We start from the raw sequence: 15,127 nt of genomic DNA, 5'->3' as shown, positions 1-15,127 counted from the left end.
AGCCCCCACGGCGGGGGCTGCTCGGGGCGATTAAACCCCGGTCGCGCACCGCGGGAGGGCGGCCGCAGCCGGGAGGGGTGGAAAAGCTTCGCAGGGACGCGCCGGGGAGACCCGCCGTGGCTGGTGCATCTCGCTGTGGTGGGGAGCAAGGAGTCCCCGAGGGAGCCCCGCAACCCCCAAATTTAGGGAAAATGCAACCCCAAAACCGGGGTTCCAAAGTGGCACCAAGGTGGGGACAGCGGGAGCCAACTCCCCCCGCCCGGCTCCGCGCTGGCAGCGGGAATTGCAGCGGAGCCGGGTCAGCGCTGGCCCAAGGGACGGCGTCGGAGCAGGGACCCAGCCGGGAGGATGAGGAGGATGAGGAGACATCCCGGAGCGAGCGGAAGATCCCTCCCGGAGCCGCAATGAAGGCACGGGAGGCGGCGGGCGGGGTCGCTGCATACATTCTCCTTTATTGTTAGCACACCACACACCTTCCTCTTGGCACTTATTTTTATGTATTTCTTTCAAATAAAAAAAAACACACACATGCACGCTGCGCGGTGCCGTGCTGCGCCGAGGCGCGACCGGGTGAGATCGCAGGGTAGTTTTACATCTTTTTTTTTTTTTTTTTTTCTCTTCTCTTTCCTCTTTCTCTCTTCTCCTCCTCTCACCTCCCTACCTTTATTTTCTTTCAAGCGCGGTCAAGCGTCATCACTTCCAAACCAGACAAATAAATTAAAAAAAAAAAAAAGAAAAAAAAAATTACTACTTTAAAAAAAAAACCCGACTGCCTGCGGCTTTGGGAATGTGCCAGTAGCTCCCACACCAGCTGCGCGCGGGGAGAAGGGATGAGTTTTGTGAGGGTTTGGTTTTGTTTTTTTGTTGGGGGTTTTTTTTTTGTTTGGTTTTTTTTTTCTTGAAAAGGACAGTATTATCTCTTTTTTCTTTTAATATACTACAGCCTGAAATTCAGTGCAATAGATACAACTACAGTGCAGGTAATGAACTATACAAAAGTCGTCCTAACCATGTACAAGCATTTTTAGTCGCTATAGAAACTATACCTTTGCATCTGTACCTTTTTGTATACATTATACAGTGTGAATATACTCCAAGAATATTTACAGTACGTTGCTTGTCAAATCAGAAACGCTATAACTTAAATGTCTACTATTAACAACCATTGAACAAAAATATATATAATATAAATATCTTCCAGTCTATACACAGAGCGGGAAAGGGATGTGTCCGCGTGACGCTGGGGTTGGGTGAGTCCGGGGCCGGAGGTGGCAGCGATGACGATGCAGGGGTGGGGGGGGGTGTTGCTGTAGTGTGTGGCAAATATTGCCGAGATTAACCCCCCCCACTCAAAAAAAAAAAAAAAAAGAGAGACACCCGCCCCCGGCCCCGGCCCGGCTTCTCCTCTTCCCCTCCCGGCTGAAATTCAGGCAGAGGAGAGGAGCCGGCGCTCCGGGATATCGGCCTTTCCCACCGCTCCGTCCTCAGCACAGGGAAATTCCCCTTCGCGAACCCACCGGGGGCTTGAAATCAATTAGACTGCTTTAAAAAACAACTCGGTTTCGTTTTTGTTTTTGTGTTTTGTTTTTTTTTAAAAAAAAAAAAAAATCGTTGGTTTAGATTTAGTCAATTTACGTGATTTTTTTTTTTTCCCCCTACGATTAGAACGTTAAAAAAAACCAAAACAACCGTAACTCTCCAGCTTTAAAAACTTCCGCTACGTGATTTCTCGTTAAATAAACTATCGCGTCGTTAAAAATGGGAGCCGCCCCTCCCGCTGGCGGAGGCTGCGCGGTCGGTTTGTAAAACAGCCATTGGCTTTGAAATCCTGGACGCGAAACCAGCTAAAAAAAAAAAAAAAAAATAATAATAATAATAATAAATCGTTCCTAGCAGAAAAAAAAAAAAAAAACAACCCCAAAAAATAATAAAATAGGTCAGTCTGTCCCCGATAAACCAGGGGGGAGTCTGGAAAAGGGGGTGTCTGCACGAGAGCCGCCCCCCCGCGCTCCCTCCGTCCTGGTTTCTGTACAAAAGATTTGAAAAAATAAAACCCAAAACTCAGGAGAGAAGGTGGGGCCGGGGGGGGCCGCGGCGGGGGTTAGACCTGGGAGTCGGCGCCCAAGCTGTGAAACTCGTCCGGGGTTTTGTCGCTCTGGCTCGCTCCCCCCTGCCGGAAACCCGAGGCGATCTCGTCGAAGGTCCGACCCTTCGTCTCCGGCACCTTGAAGTAGGTGAAGATGAAGAAGAGGACGAGCAGCACCGTGAAGATGATGAAGACGTAGGAGCCGCAGAGTTGCTGGGAAGGAGGAGAGAGGAGGAAGGGGGTGAGCGCGGGGATGGAGATGGTGTTCCAGCACCAGTGGCGGGAGCAGAGCGATGGACCACGGCTGAAGGACCGGGATGGTCCAGGACCTGCTTCTCCTTCCCTCCCAGAGACACCTCAAGTTGGAAGGAACCCATGAGGATCATCAACTCCCTGCTCCTTCCCTAGATCCGGGCCCCATCCCTCTTCCCCAGGGGCGTCTGCCCAACCAAACCATCTCAGTCCGGGTTTTGGGGCTCAAGAGAAGTCACACAACCCCAGCGGTGCCAGGGAAGGCTCGGCACCCCCAACCCCGTTCCCACCAAGAGCATCAGGAGATGATTACCGCGATGTACTGGAAGCCCATGCCCACGATGAAGTTCGAGGTCCAGTTGGAGAGGCCGGCAACAGCGAAGGCAGCGGGACGAGGGCCTTGGCTGAACAGTTCTGCCACGATAAACCAAGGGATGGGGCCTGGGCCGATCTCAAAGAAGGCCACGAACCCGAAGATGGCCACGATGCTGAGGTAGGACATCCAGGGCATTTGGTCCTAGGCCGAGGGAGAGAGAGAAGGTTGGTTGCGGGAAGGGGGAACGAAGCATCTGGCCATCCCAGATGATGAGACTCAAGCCAGCGTGGTGCTGGCAGAGGTTCCTCCAGATCGGAGACCGGATTTCTAGGACCTCGAGAGAGATGTGGGTGGTGGGAACCGCTCAGCCATCGCCTCTACGAGGACAAGTCTTTCCTCTTCTCCACCCAGACCTCCCCCTCCAAGCCACCGCGGCGAGGGACAGCGCGCAAGACCTCCTTCCTCCCAGCCCACCTGTCCCCTCAACGCCTGCCACTCACCAGCAGCGTCAGCGCAATGGTCATGAGCACCGCACAGCCCGCCATCCCCGCCAGGCCGATGAGGTGGAGGGTCCTGCGTCCGGCTCGTTCCACCACGAAGAGCTGTGGGATGGAGACAGGCGTCCATCAGCACCTCCCCAGCCCGAGGGAAAGCCCCTTTCTCTCCACCTTCCCTGGCGAGAGCTTGGTGGGCCAAAACTCACCGAAACGACCGTGAAAGCCGTATTCACCACACCGGAGCCGATGGTGGCATAGACGGGCTGCTCCACGCCAGCCTTCTCGAAGATGCTGGTGGAGTAGTAGAAGACCTACAAAGGGCAGAGATGTCAGGCCTGGCATCAATCCACCAGGTGATGCTGACCCGGAGCCGGCACAACCCAAGTTCTGGGTGAAACACGCTGAGCTCACCACCTCTGTCCCCCCCAAAACTCACCGCGTTGATCCCCGAGAGCTGCTGGGAGAGCTGCAGGACAATCGCGATGAGGATGGGCTGGCGATACATGGGGGAACGGAAGAGCTCCATTATGGTGACCTTCTTCTCCCTCATCATTTGCCGGCTCTCCTCCTTCATCTCCTGGAGGTCGCTGCTGACGTCCGTCGTGCCCCGCAGCTTCTTGAGGACTAAGGGGAAGAGGTGGAGTCAGGAGCAGCTGAGGACCCTCCTGCGTGGTGGGACGAGCTCGGGGACGGGGATCACTCACCGCTCTTGGCTTTGTTCTCCTCGTTGCGGTTGATGAGGAGGAAGCGGGGGCTCTCGGGGGCGAAGGGCAGGATGATGCACTGCAGCAGGGCAGGGACGAAGATGAACCCCAGGAGCAGCGGCCAGAGCGAGTCGTTTCCCATGATCAAGTCCAAACCGAACACCTGAGGACGAGAGGGGTTGAGCCACCCTTCCCCAGCTCAAGTTGGGCCCAACTCTGCTGCCCACGGGTGCACTACAGGCTTGGACACCCACCAGAAGGGCACGGACAGCTGTGCTACTTCCAGGTGACCAACAGGCATCACGTGATGATGCTGCGCATCCCAATCCCAGCATTCCTGCTCCTGCTGAGCTCCATGTCCCCCCCTCCAGCCCCAGCTCCTTCTGAAGGACCATGCGGGTCCACAGCACGGGCAACGCTCTGCGCTGCTGCGCTAAACCCCATCCCCTGCAGACCCTGAGGAACATCAGCATCAACCAGCAGGAACCCCCCCCAGCTGGTTCTCCGGCACTCACCTGTGCGATGAGGATGCCCAAGACGATGCCGAGCTGGTGGAAGGTCCCCAGCGCGCCCCGCAGTGCAGTGGGTGACACCTCCCCCACATACATGGGCACGAAACCAGTGGTGAGGCCGGAATAGAGGCCAATAATGAAACGGCCGAGGATGAGCATCTCGAAGGAGAGAGCCATCTTGGAGAAGCCCATGAGGACAGCGGACACGAAGGCAAGAATGTTGGACATCAGCATGGAGTTGCGCCTGAGGAGGGAAGGGAGGAGGGTGAGGAGGACCACGGGGGTCAGAGAGGCTGAAGGGGTGTCAGGAGGACCCAAACATCAGCTCTTGGCAGGAGGGAGGTGTCTCTGGGATGCTGGGGTGGGGTGAGGCTGCTCAACGCTCCCATCGGGGTCCACCATGGGTCCACCACCCTTGGTGCTCACCGTCCGAAGCGATTGACAAAGAGCCCCACGGAAAAGGATCCGATCATGCCTCCGACGGAGAAGATGGCGACTGAGAGGGACCAGAGTGTGGTGAGGGTGGCAGGGCTGATGGGCTCCTCATATCGGTACAGCCAGGTACGGTTGTAGAAGTCCTCAATCACCTATGAAAGCGCAAGGAGAAACGCAACCATGGGTTAAAACCATCTCCATTTCATCCGTGCCACCAGTGTTACGAACTGCCCGGCCTCAGCCCAGCCACCTACAGACCCTTGGCTGGCGAGCGTGGCTCACAAGACGATGCATCATGGAGCCGGGAGCCGCCCAGCCGCCGGGCCAGTGGCTCGGCTCCAACCCAAGGGAGGAAACCTGATGGGATGTGCAGGGGAAATGCAGACGGACAGGTTCTGGTCTCGCCCTGCCGAGACTTGGCGTTGCCAAAATACCTCTTTTGCCTCGCCAGGCGGGCATGGGGAGGTCACGCTCCTCCCCGGGGCACGGGAGGCGGGCAGGGATGTCTCCATCCCCAGAGGAGAAGCAGCGCAAAGGGGGAGATGGCAGAGATGCTGGAGGAAGGTGAGGAAGACAGCAGGGTTACCTGGGCCGCTGGAAGTGGCCAAGACCAATTCCCATCTCCCCGGACACTCCCTTGAGCTTAATTTCTAGGGTTTTTTTTCTGCAATACTTCCATAACGCAATACTTCTGCAACACTGCAATGCTGCTGCAATGCTAACGTCCGAGACGGGTGCTCGTTTTTAGTTACCGTCTTTGCTGAACACCCTTTTTTTATCTATTTTTTTTTTTAATGTCTTTTAAAAGCCACTGCTGAAAGCTTCAAGTAAGTTATTTAAGGGTCATCCGTACCCAAAACAAAAGAACAAAGGGCTCGATAACCTGCCCAACCAGCCGATCTCTGGCTGGAAAGAGCAGAGACTTCACGCAAGCTGCTGCTGGACATCAGGTGGCTCAAAGACCTCGCAGCTTCAAAGGGCTTCGCCCACGCTCAGCTCCTGATTAAGCCTTTGCACAATCGCGCTTCGTTTTCTAGTTTTTCTCCTCGCTTCAAGCGCAAACGAGAGCCCCTGGCAGAGGCAGCGCAAGAAATACACCCCGCGCTTCACTATAAATTTCAATAATGTAATTATTTTATTTTTTTTTTTAAGTTGTTCCTTTTACGAAGCCCCTAAATCATCAGGATTTCAATATTTAAGCGATTTCGTTTGCCTCCTGCTTCACCTGGAGGTTTTGATGCTTTGGGGGCTTTTTCTCCTTTTCCTAACATCACCAAAAGAAATAACTGATATTATTATTTGGAGACCCCAGGCCTGGCTCAGGCTCTGGGTGGGGGTAAGCAGGTCTCCGCGCACACACCCCACCAAACCTTGCGGTGCTCTAAATTCCTCCCTAGCGTCCCAAAAGCCTCCAGCTCTCTCCCCTTGAAGCAGGCGGGGGGGGGAAAAAAAAAAAAATATCAAGTCTAGTGACAGCGGATGCCCCAGCGCTGGCTGACCTACGCTAGGCTGTGCTCTGGCTTATCAAAAAATAACACCCAAACACCCCCCTCCCGGCCCCCTTTCCTCCTGCAAAAAAAAAAAAAAAAAAAGGGTGGATGGAAAAACCCACCGTGAGCCGGTTGTTGGGAGAGGAGGAGATGAAAAATTATGAGTTGAAAGCGAGAAGCATGACAAAGAGTAATTGCATTGTCCAAAAGTTAGGGGTTCCCCCTCCCCCCCGCCTCTTCTCTCGCCCTCATTTCATTTCAGCTGAGTGTTTTTACCAGCCCTCGCCCAGTTTCGGGCCGTCCCCTCCACACATCACGTCTGCAAACACCCCACAGACACCAAGCCGCTGTTTCAGCAGCGGGGAGGACTATATTAAGAGGACCACAAAACCGGCGCGCAGCCCGCCGCGTGAGAAAGGAGCGTTTCTGCCAGGCGCCGGCCACGGGGCGCTGCTGCCAGCAAAGGCCACGGCGCGGCACCGCTGCAGCCAGGGGGATGATGCATCCCAGTCCCAATCCTGCGCCCCAATCCTGTATCCCAAGCCCTATCCTGCAGCCCAGTTTAGCCCGATGCGTCTCCAGCCTGCACCCTGATGCATCCCAATCCTGTATCCCATCTCCAATGCATCCCAAGCCCAATCCTGCGCCCCAAATTATCCCAATGCATCCCCATCCAAACCCTGCACACTGATGCATCCCAATCCCGCATCCCAATGCATCCCCATCCCAATCCCGCACCCTGATGCATCCCCATCCCAGCCCCAATGCATCCCAATCCCACGCCCCAATGCACCCCACTTTAGCCCAACCCTGCGCTCCAATTTATCCCGATGCATCCCCATCCTGCACCCTGATGCATCCTCATTCCGATCCTCTATCCCAGCCCCAACGCACCCCCATCCCAACCCTGAGCACTGATGCATCCCAATCCCAATGCACCCCCATCCCAACGCTCCCCCCCTCAATCCTGCACCCCAATCCCACGCCCCAGTGCGTCCCCACCCTTAAAGGTGGGATGAACCCCCGTGTCCAGAGCATCCTGCTACCCAGTACAGCACCCACCCTGCCTCCCCTCGTGCCCCCCTTCCAGAGCACCCCAAATCCTTTCCCCCTTCAGTTCCGCATCCCGAACGCAGCGTCACTCACTGGGTGACTCACTCCTAAAATACAAAGCCTATCCCTGGCCCAAGCCCCAAGGGTTTAATCCTAAAGCACAAGGGAAACTGAGGCAACACCCATCGGGGGGTCTGTAGGAACCGGAGCTCAGTGCCGGGGGAAGACCCCAGCTCAGCTGTGGTCCCTGCCCACATCACCCAGAGCAGCATCTCCTGGGTCAGGGGAGGAAGGAGAAAAGCCCTTCAGCCACAGGGAAACGACGGGCATCCTTGGGATGCGGGGCCGGGCTCCGACGCACAGTGGTAATTACAGAGCGCCCGTTCCCCACGGTGCCGGAGCTCGGGGAAAAACAAGGGCAAATGCCAGAAAGGAGCTCCTCAGCACGCTTCCAGGGATTTCCTATCTTGACGCTGTTTCAAACACTGCTCCCATTGCCCGTCTCTGGAGCAGGATGCTCAGGGCCAACCGAGCACGAACGTCGTCAGTGCGGATCAGCCCAGGGGAAGGCGAGCACGGGCCAGGATTTTTCAGCAGGGCGATGCTTTCGGCAGACGGACACGTGCACCACGGCCGCGGGTGCAAGCACCGAGGCTGCTGGATGGGAGTCGCAGCCTCCGCTGTCTAAAATCCTGCTCCCAACGCAACGCCTCAAATAAAGGCAATTTGCATCTTTTTTGTTCTTTCCAAGCTGATAGGGGTCTGGGAAGTTTTTGCATGGGGTCTTCTGTCCCACAGGGAGTTTTTCCCAACACTTGAGGTGAGATTTTGCGGCCCATTCGCCGGTAATGGGATTAATAATCTCGCGGCGTGAATCCTGCCTTGGTGGTTTTAATTATTTGGGATGGTGCACCAGAGGCCGCGATGATGCTCGGGGACGGGCTCTGCTCTCACGCAGCAGCAGCTGGACCCCGGTTTGTCTTTCCACACCTCGCCCTGGCAGCGGAGCTTTACCCAGGGCACATTGTGAGCACCACATGGGATTCCCGAGCTAACATTTCCAAGCCTTTAAAACCTCCAAAAACCACGTAATTTGGGGAAAGTCAAGTTTTTCAAGGTTCCCATGTACCTACCAGTCGCTGGAGGGTCCTGGCACTACACTAGGGGAAGGCGCAAGCACCTCCTGTGGTCATTTCCCCCCTCCAAGACAACTCAAATCCTAATTAGTTTCCAGACCTTTGCTAAGAGCCGAGGTTAAAAATTACGCCGGTCCCACCCAGAGAGCATCCTGCACGCGTTCCTGGGATTCTTCCCGGCAAAAACGCTAAGCGAGGAAGAAACTAATTCTCCTGGGAAGGCGGGAGCTAAATAACTCCCTCGCAAATCCCATTACAGGCAGTAAGCTGCCTAGCGGGATGTACTATTTTAGCCGGGCTGGCAGCAGATGCAGGTTTGTTTTCGGGTGCGGGGTTAGGGGGGGGGTGTGTGTGGAATTTCGCTACGGCGAAGTTGCTCGGCACACGCTCACCTTTTGCGGAGCGTTGATAACGCCAGTGTTGTAGCCGAATTGCAAGGAACCCAGCACCGCTCCTCCCACGGCGAGCATCAGGCGAGCCGTCATCTGCAGGAAAAGGGGGAAGAAAACAAAAAAGAGGGGTTAAACTTGGGGTCCCGGCTATGTCCCCCCCCACTGGAGAGGCCCCCCAGTGCTTCTCCCTGGCAGCTGCAAGAGGAGGAAGGACGCTCGTAAGGTTGGGAGCACAAATATCCATGATAAAAGAGAAAAACTTGCTTTTTTTTTTTCTTATGGCATCCACATGGGCTAAGGGAAAAAAAAATAATTAAAAAAGATACTGGTTTGGGCTTAAATAAAAAAAAAAAAAACCACAACTGTTTGGGGATTCCAGGAATTTTTTGCCTGCGGAGTGGGGCAGGAGGTTTTATCTGGGCTCGCAGGGTCCCCTCCAAGGGCTCCACGTGACACCCAGGCAGCACGCCAGCACGAGATGCTTTTGGGGACGCCACGGTGACGCCGCCGGCCAGCCAAGCATCGTCCCGGCATTGGTGCAAGGATGCCCCGGACAGCCACCACTAATGAAGTTTTTGCATCGGAGCCTAATTAACAGTCGCTAAGCAAAATCCCGGCTATTTGGCAAACCCTTCGCCCGCCTCCTCTTCCTCCCGCTTAAGCCAGAGCGACAATCGGAGCCTTGTTTGGGAGCGGGGTCAGGGCAGGCCAGCGCTTGGGCCACCTTCGTTAACAGACCAATTATCCCAGGCAGGAGATTTTCCCGGTGCTCAGCTCCGAGAACCAGGATCCGACATTCCCAGTTAATCAGCTTTGGGATGATCCACGTGAAATTTATAAGCCCCTTAATTTGGGGGGCTGGGCTCTTCCCGGTTATCCCAGGTACCGGTGCATCACCCCAACCCAGGGATGCTCCCCCAGCATCCCAAGGGATTGGTGCCGGTCAGACACCACCCAAACGCAAACGGAACCCCTAAATCGGGAGGGCTAATTGCAAAGCACACACCAAAAAAAACAGGTATTTTCTTATTTAAGAAGCATTTCTTTTTTTTTTTTTTTTAATAAAGAATATAAATAAATATAAATGAGTGCTGCTCCCTGACCTCGCCTCTCCGGCCAAGCTGCCTCCCCCTGAGTTAAAAGTTTGCAGGGAAAAAGCAACAGGGAATAAAGCCAGCCCCGTTAATGAAGCTCATTAATTAGGCTTGGCCCCAACACAACTGATCAGGGAGGTTTTGGCACTTGGTTTCGGTCGGCGCTTCTGAAGAAACCCACCCCGAGAAGAAAATGCCCCGCTCAGGAGGGCACAAACAGGCTGGACAGCTGCTGGTATCCCAGAAAAATATGGAAAAAGCCCCCAAAAAAATCCAAATTCCTGACTCTGACCTTATCCATCCACCCACTGCTCCGCAAAACTGCAACAGGCAACACCGGGAATGCCAAAAGCTTGAATAAATGTTGTTTAAAAAAAAATTATTTTTGCTCTTCGGGTTGTTTGGAGGAATTTTTTTTTTTTTTTCTTTTGGGGTGATTTTTCTTTGCTTTTTAGGTGCTATCCCTCGCTTTTTCAGGGTAGCAATTTTTTTTTTTTTTTTTTTTTTTGTACTTTGCATCGCTAAAGGCCAGCTCGCCCGGCCCGGAAAGCCGATGGGCGATCCCCCACGTAGGGCAAGTGGGCAGGGGAGTCACGGCAGCAGCGCCGCAGGGATAGGGATGCATCACACCGGCATGAATGAACTTTGCTCCGGGAAAGCAGCAGGTAGCAACACCTCCTCGCTCCAACACCAGCCACTACCCCACGAAGAATGAAATAATAAAGTTACTTCTGCAATTCTAACCTCTAGAAAGAAACAAAACAAAACAACAAACTTAAACTTTGAACCTTTAGCAAAACAAAAAAAAAATAAATGATATTTCTATTAAAGTCCAGCAGCTTGGAGAGGCGAAGGGACAGAGTTGGTAGGAAGGCTGCCGGCATTTTTGGAGGCTCTCCCCGGGCAGGGTCACTGTGAGTCAGCTCCTCCTGCTCCCTTCGAGCTTCCCAGTTCCAAACACGCTGCCCAGCCCGATCCGGGAGCCTTCGGCTTTAACCTCGCCATTAAAGGAGAGGCTTAAGATGGCGAGTTAGGGAGAGGAGAGAGAAAAAAAAAAAAAAAAAAAAGTTGATTTTTTAAGGGCAGCCTTGCATGGGAAACTGCTGCAAAACCACGTGCAGGGTTTGTTGGGTTTCGGGTTGTTTGGTTTTTTTTAACTGCTTGCAGAGAACAGCAGCTTTATTTGGAGTTTAGGGGGGGAAAAAAAAAAAAAAAAAAAAAACACAAAACAACAGACCCAGCATACTTCCCCTTCTTGCTTTTGTGAAATAAACTTACTCACAGCCAGGAGAAATCCAACACTCCTGGCTTTTTCCCTACTAACTCTTATGCCTTATAGGAAGATGAGCGCAGCACTTGTGATTTTAATAAATTCATTTGGGTTTTTGGTGCTTCCTGCTTCCTTCATTGCTCAAATGCGGAAGCTGGGACACTTGGACTAGATACCGACCCGTGGGGTAACAGTAGCTCCCCCAAACCCACAGCGGGCTGCGTTTGGCTTTACAGCTTATGTTTTTACCCCTTTTTTGTTTTTCCTTGAACACGGAAGGATTTCAGGATGCTGCCTGCCTCATGGAACAAGGAAATGAATAATCCCTTTAAAAAAAAAATAAAATAAAAAGTGTCCCAGGAGGTAATTTCAGGAAAACACACGTTTAAGAAGAGCGCATAAAAGTTAGCCAGGAAGCTTTAACGAGCATCCCGGGGGCTGATTGCAAGAAGTCCCATCCTGGGATGGATGCAGGGGGTGACGGCGGGGAGGGGGGGGTGCAGCCTGGCAGCATCGTGCACGCTTGTTTGCACACTTGTGCACGCTTGCCGGAGTGAAGATAACCGGATCCGGCCATTGCCCGGGATAAGACGACTGTGCGCTGGCTCCCAGCCCAGGAAAATCTTACGCACCCACCGAGGGCCGGGTAAAACCTGCTCCTAAAGCCACGGCATGTGCCACAGCGCCGGCGTTTACCAACGTTGGTGGGGGGTGTGGGGGGGTGGTTTGGAGCCAAAAAGTGTGTGGGGGGGTAAGAGCGACAGCATGGGGATCAGCCAAGATTTTGGGGGGGGGGGGGATTATCGGCATGTGAGAAAACTCGCAGTGACGGGAAGCGGAGTCAGAGCGGCATTATTTTATTTATTATTTTTCTTAAAGGTCAGCCGGGGACGGCGACACGAGCACTCCGAGTGTTGCAACAACAAGAGTGTCTGCGACGAGCCCGGGAGATGTTTTCGCATGCAAAGAGCTGGAGCAGCCCAGCTCCGTGGCAGAAAAGCATCTCCCGCTTCAATAGTATTAAATATTAAATTTAAGGGTGGAGGGATGAGCTCATCCCCCACCTCCCAGCACCCCAGCATCCCCGCTTCAATTTAAAAAAAAAAAAAATAAATAAATCCCTTTCTTCCTTGCAAGATCCACTCTGGATTTAAGCAGCGCCCATGAGAGCGCAGCAAATTGTTCCTGCAATTAATTACCTTAAAATAAATTAATCATTTCTAACCTAAATTTATCTAATGGAGCAGTTATTAAGACGGAAAAGCAGAGGGAGCGTGTCTCTGGCTCCATTTCGGTAGCCGGGAGTTAAGCCCGGCCGGCAGCGCATCAGATTTCTTCGTTACGAGAGCAAATTTCTTTTTAATTCCTGCCCCCATCGACGCGCTGCCGGCCGTCACGTTCCCGGCTCCTAGCCCCAAACGCACACGTCCCCCCTCAAAAAGCGGTGCTGAGGTAGAGCCAGCTTTAAATAAAACAATAAAAAAACCCCCTAAGTTATATAAAATATACGTTTAAGTTTTTTTAAAAAAAGCACCCAGTATTCCCAAAGCTAGGAGGGGAAAAATGAGGAGTTGTTTGCTGGGGGGAAAAATAAGGGGAGTCATTCCCGTTAACATCTTTCTTTGGAATAAAATTATTATTTTTGGTTTTAATTACGTGTTGCCCGGCGCTTTACAGTGCCAGGGAGTGAATTTTTTTTTTTTTTTACTGACTTCCCTGGAAAAAATTAAAAAAAAAAAAAAAGCCTACATACTTGAATAAATCCCAAAACACTCCCAGGAGGGGAATATTTTGGGGGGCAGCATCCCCAGGGGAGGCTGGGACAAGCGAACCCCGGGGTCTAACGTTAATGACCCCGCCACAATTAACTCACCTTCCTCGTTCAGGGCCTGACGTCGCATCACTTTATTATTATAAAACAATTTACTGGAGGCACGTCGAGGTGCTGGGAGGACTCGGCTGCTGCCAACCGGCCGAGTGAGTTTATGTTATTTAATAATTCAGTTTTCGTGAGTAAATTGATGGAAATTGGGTCAAAATGGTGCAGGGAGTTCAGGCGGCGCCGCGACCCGGCCGGACCCCGGCAGGGCCGGGGTGGGGGGGGGGGTCCCGGGGGTGTCCGCACCCCCCCACCCCCGCGGCGTGTGACACCCCCAAAAGCAAACTCAGCACTTTCAGGGCCTTGTCGCCTTTTCCCCACTCCCATAAACGGGGCCAAAAGTGCCTATTTTTAGCTCTTCCCTCTGCGTTTTTTCGCCTCAAAGGGGTTTTTCACCCCAAAACTCCTTCCCGGGCGCGCCGCGAAGCGCCGAGGCTGCGGGGTGGGCTGTTCCGAGGTGTTTTCTGAGGTAAAATTTTTGTTAAAAAACGGGTTTTTTTTTTTGTTTTGGTTTTTTTTTTTTTGCGCGCGCGGCGTCGCCTGCCCGCGCCTGCCGCCGGACGCCTTGAGGCGGCCACACGGCGCCCGGTTGCCCTCTCTCCCCCCGCTCTAAAACCGGATCGGCGGCGGCGGACCGCCGTTCCTCGGGTTGTGTAACGCGGTGCGGGAGGGGGTGGGCTGCGGGATGGGGCGCGGGGCGGAGGGGGGGGTGGCGCGGCGGGCCGGGCGGTCGCTCACCTTGCTGCCGGTGTCCATGGCGGCCCCGGGGCGGCGGCGGGGCGGCGGGGCGGGCGGCGGGCCGGGGGGGGCGGCGGAGCGGCGCGCGGCGGAGGAGCGGAGCGGTGGCGCGCGGCCGCGGCGGGGGCATTGAAGCGGCTTAAGAGCGCGGGGCGTGCGGGGGGCGCGCGGCGGCGGCGATCGGCGGCGCCATTGGGCGGCGGCGGGGGAGGGGGCGGGGCCCGGCGGCGGCGGCGGGAGGGGGGGCGTGGAGGGGAGGCGGGGCGAGGAGGGGCGTGCGCGGGGGGTGTGGGGGGGGCGCGCGGGGGCGGGGCGCGAGCGCGTGTGGGGCCGCACGTGGGCGGGGGGCGGGGCGGGGAGGGGGCGAGTGTGTGTCTGTGTCTGTGTGTGTGTGTGAGTGTGTGTGTGTGTGTGTGTGTGTGTGAGTGTGAGTGTGTGTGAGAGAGTGTGTGAGTGTGTGTGTGTGTCTGTGTGTGAGTGGGAGTATGAGTGTGAGAGTGTGTGTGTGTGTGAGAGAGTGTGTGTGTGTGTGTGTGTGTGAGTGTGTGTGTGTGTCTGTGTGTGAGTGGGAGTATGAGTGTGAGAGTGTGTGTGTGTGTGAGAGAGTGTGTGTGTGTGTGTGTGTGAGTGTGAGTGTGTGTCTGTGTGTGAGTGTGTGTGTGTGAGTGTGAGTGTGAGTGTGTGTGTGAGTGTGTGTGTGAGTGTGTGTGTGAGTGTGAGTGTGTGTGTGTGGGAGTGTGTGTGTGAGTGTGAGTGTGTGTGTGTGTGGGAGTGTGTGTGTGTCTGTGTGTGAGTGTGTGGGGGAGTGTGTGTGTGTGTCTCTGTGTGTGTGTGAGTGTGTGTGTGAGAGAGTGTGTCTGTGTCTGTGTGAGTGAGTGTGTGTCTGTGTGTGTGTGAGTGTGAGTGTGAGTGTGAGAGTGTGTGTCTGTGTGTCTGTGTGTGTGAGTGTGTGAGTGTGAGAGTGTGTGAGTGTGTGTGAGAGTGTGTGTGAGTGAGTGTGTGTGTGAGTGTGAGTGTGTGTGTGTGAGAGTGTGTGTGTCTGTGTGTGTGAGTGTGTGTCTCTGTGTGTGTGTGAGTGTGTGTGTGTGAGAGTGTGTCTGTGTGAGTGTGAGAGTGTGTGTGAGAGTGTGTGTCTGTGTGAGTGTGAGAGTGTGTGTGTGAGTGTGTGTGTGAGAGTGTGTGTGTGAGTGTGTGTGTGAGTGTGTGTGTAAGTGTGTGTGTCTAAGTGTGTGTGTGTGAGAGTGGGTGTGTGAGAGACTGTGTGGGAGTGTGA

The 15,127-nt window shown here is 54.2% G+C and overlaps 1 protein-coding gene across 1 annotated transcript; it reads right to left on the bottom strand.

Moving 5' to 3' along the window:
* Nucleotides 1-432: 432 nt before the first annotated feature.
* Nucleotides 433-13,925, bottom strand: SLC2A1 (solute carrier family 2 member 1). Its single transcript, XM_063353852.1, has 10 exons — nt 13,855-13,925; nt 8,874-8,966; nt 4,794-4,954; nt 4,371-4,611; nt 3,856-4,018; nt 3,588-3,775; nt 3,358-3,462; nt 3,155-3,256; nt 2,652-2,855; nt 433-2,299 (listed from the first exon to the last, which is right to left on the bottom strand). The coding sequence occupies exons 1-10, from the start codon at nt 13,870-13,872 to the stop codon at nt 2,102-2,104; spliced, it is 1,473 nt and encodes a 490-aa protein (XP_063209922.1). The 5' UTR covers nt 13,873-13,925; the 3' UTR covers nt 433-2,101.
* Nucleotides 13,926-15,127: the final 1,202 nt, after the last annotated feature.

The sequence above is a fragment of the Chroicocephalus ridibundus genome, chromosome 16, assembly GCF_963924245.1.
Source record: "Chroicocephalus ridibundus chromosome 16, bChrRid1.1, whole genome shotgun sequence".
Taxonomy (NCBI): domain Eukaryota; kingdom Metazoa; phylum Chordata; class Aves; order Charadriiformes; family Laridae; genus Chroicocephalus; species Chroicocephalus ridibundus.
The sequence above is the reverse complement of the archived record's forward strand: the minus strand, read 5'-3'. Positions and strand labels throughout refer to the sequence as shown.

Bases quoted from the DNA above. Each gene is read 5' to 3' on its own strand.
- SLC2A1 (XM_063353852.1), bottom strand. The intron at 3,463-3,587 runs GTGAGTTTTGGG...TGCCCTTTGTAG, and splicing joins AGCTCTCGGGGATCAACGCG to GTCTTCTACTACTCCACCAG. The intron at 2,856-3,154 runs GTGAGTGGCAGG...CCCTCGGCCTAG, and splicing joins CCATTGCGCTGACGCTGCTG to GACCAAATGCCCTGGATGTC.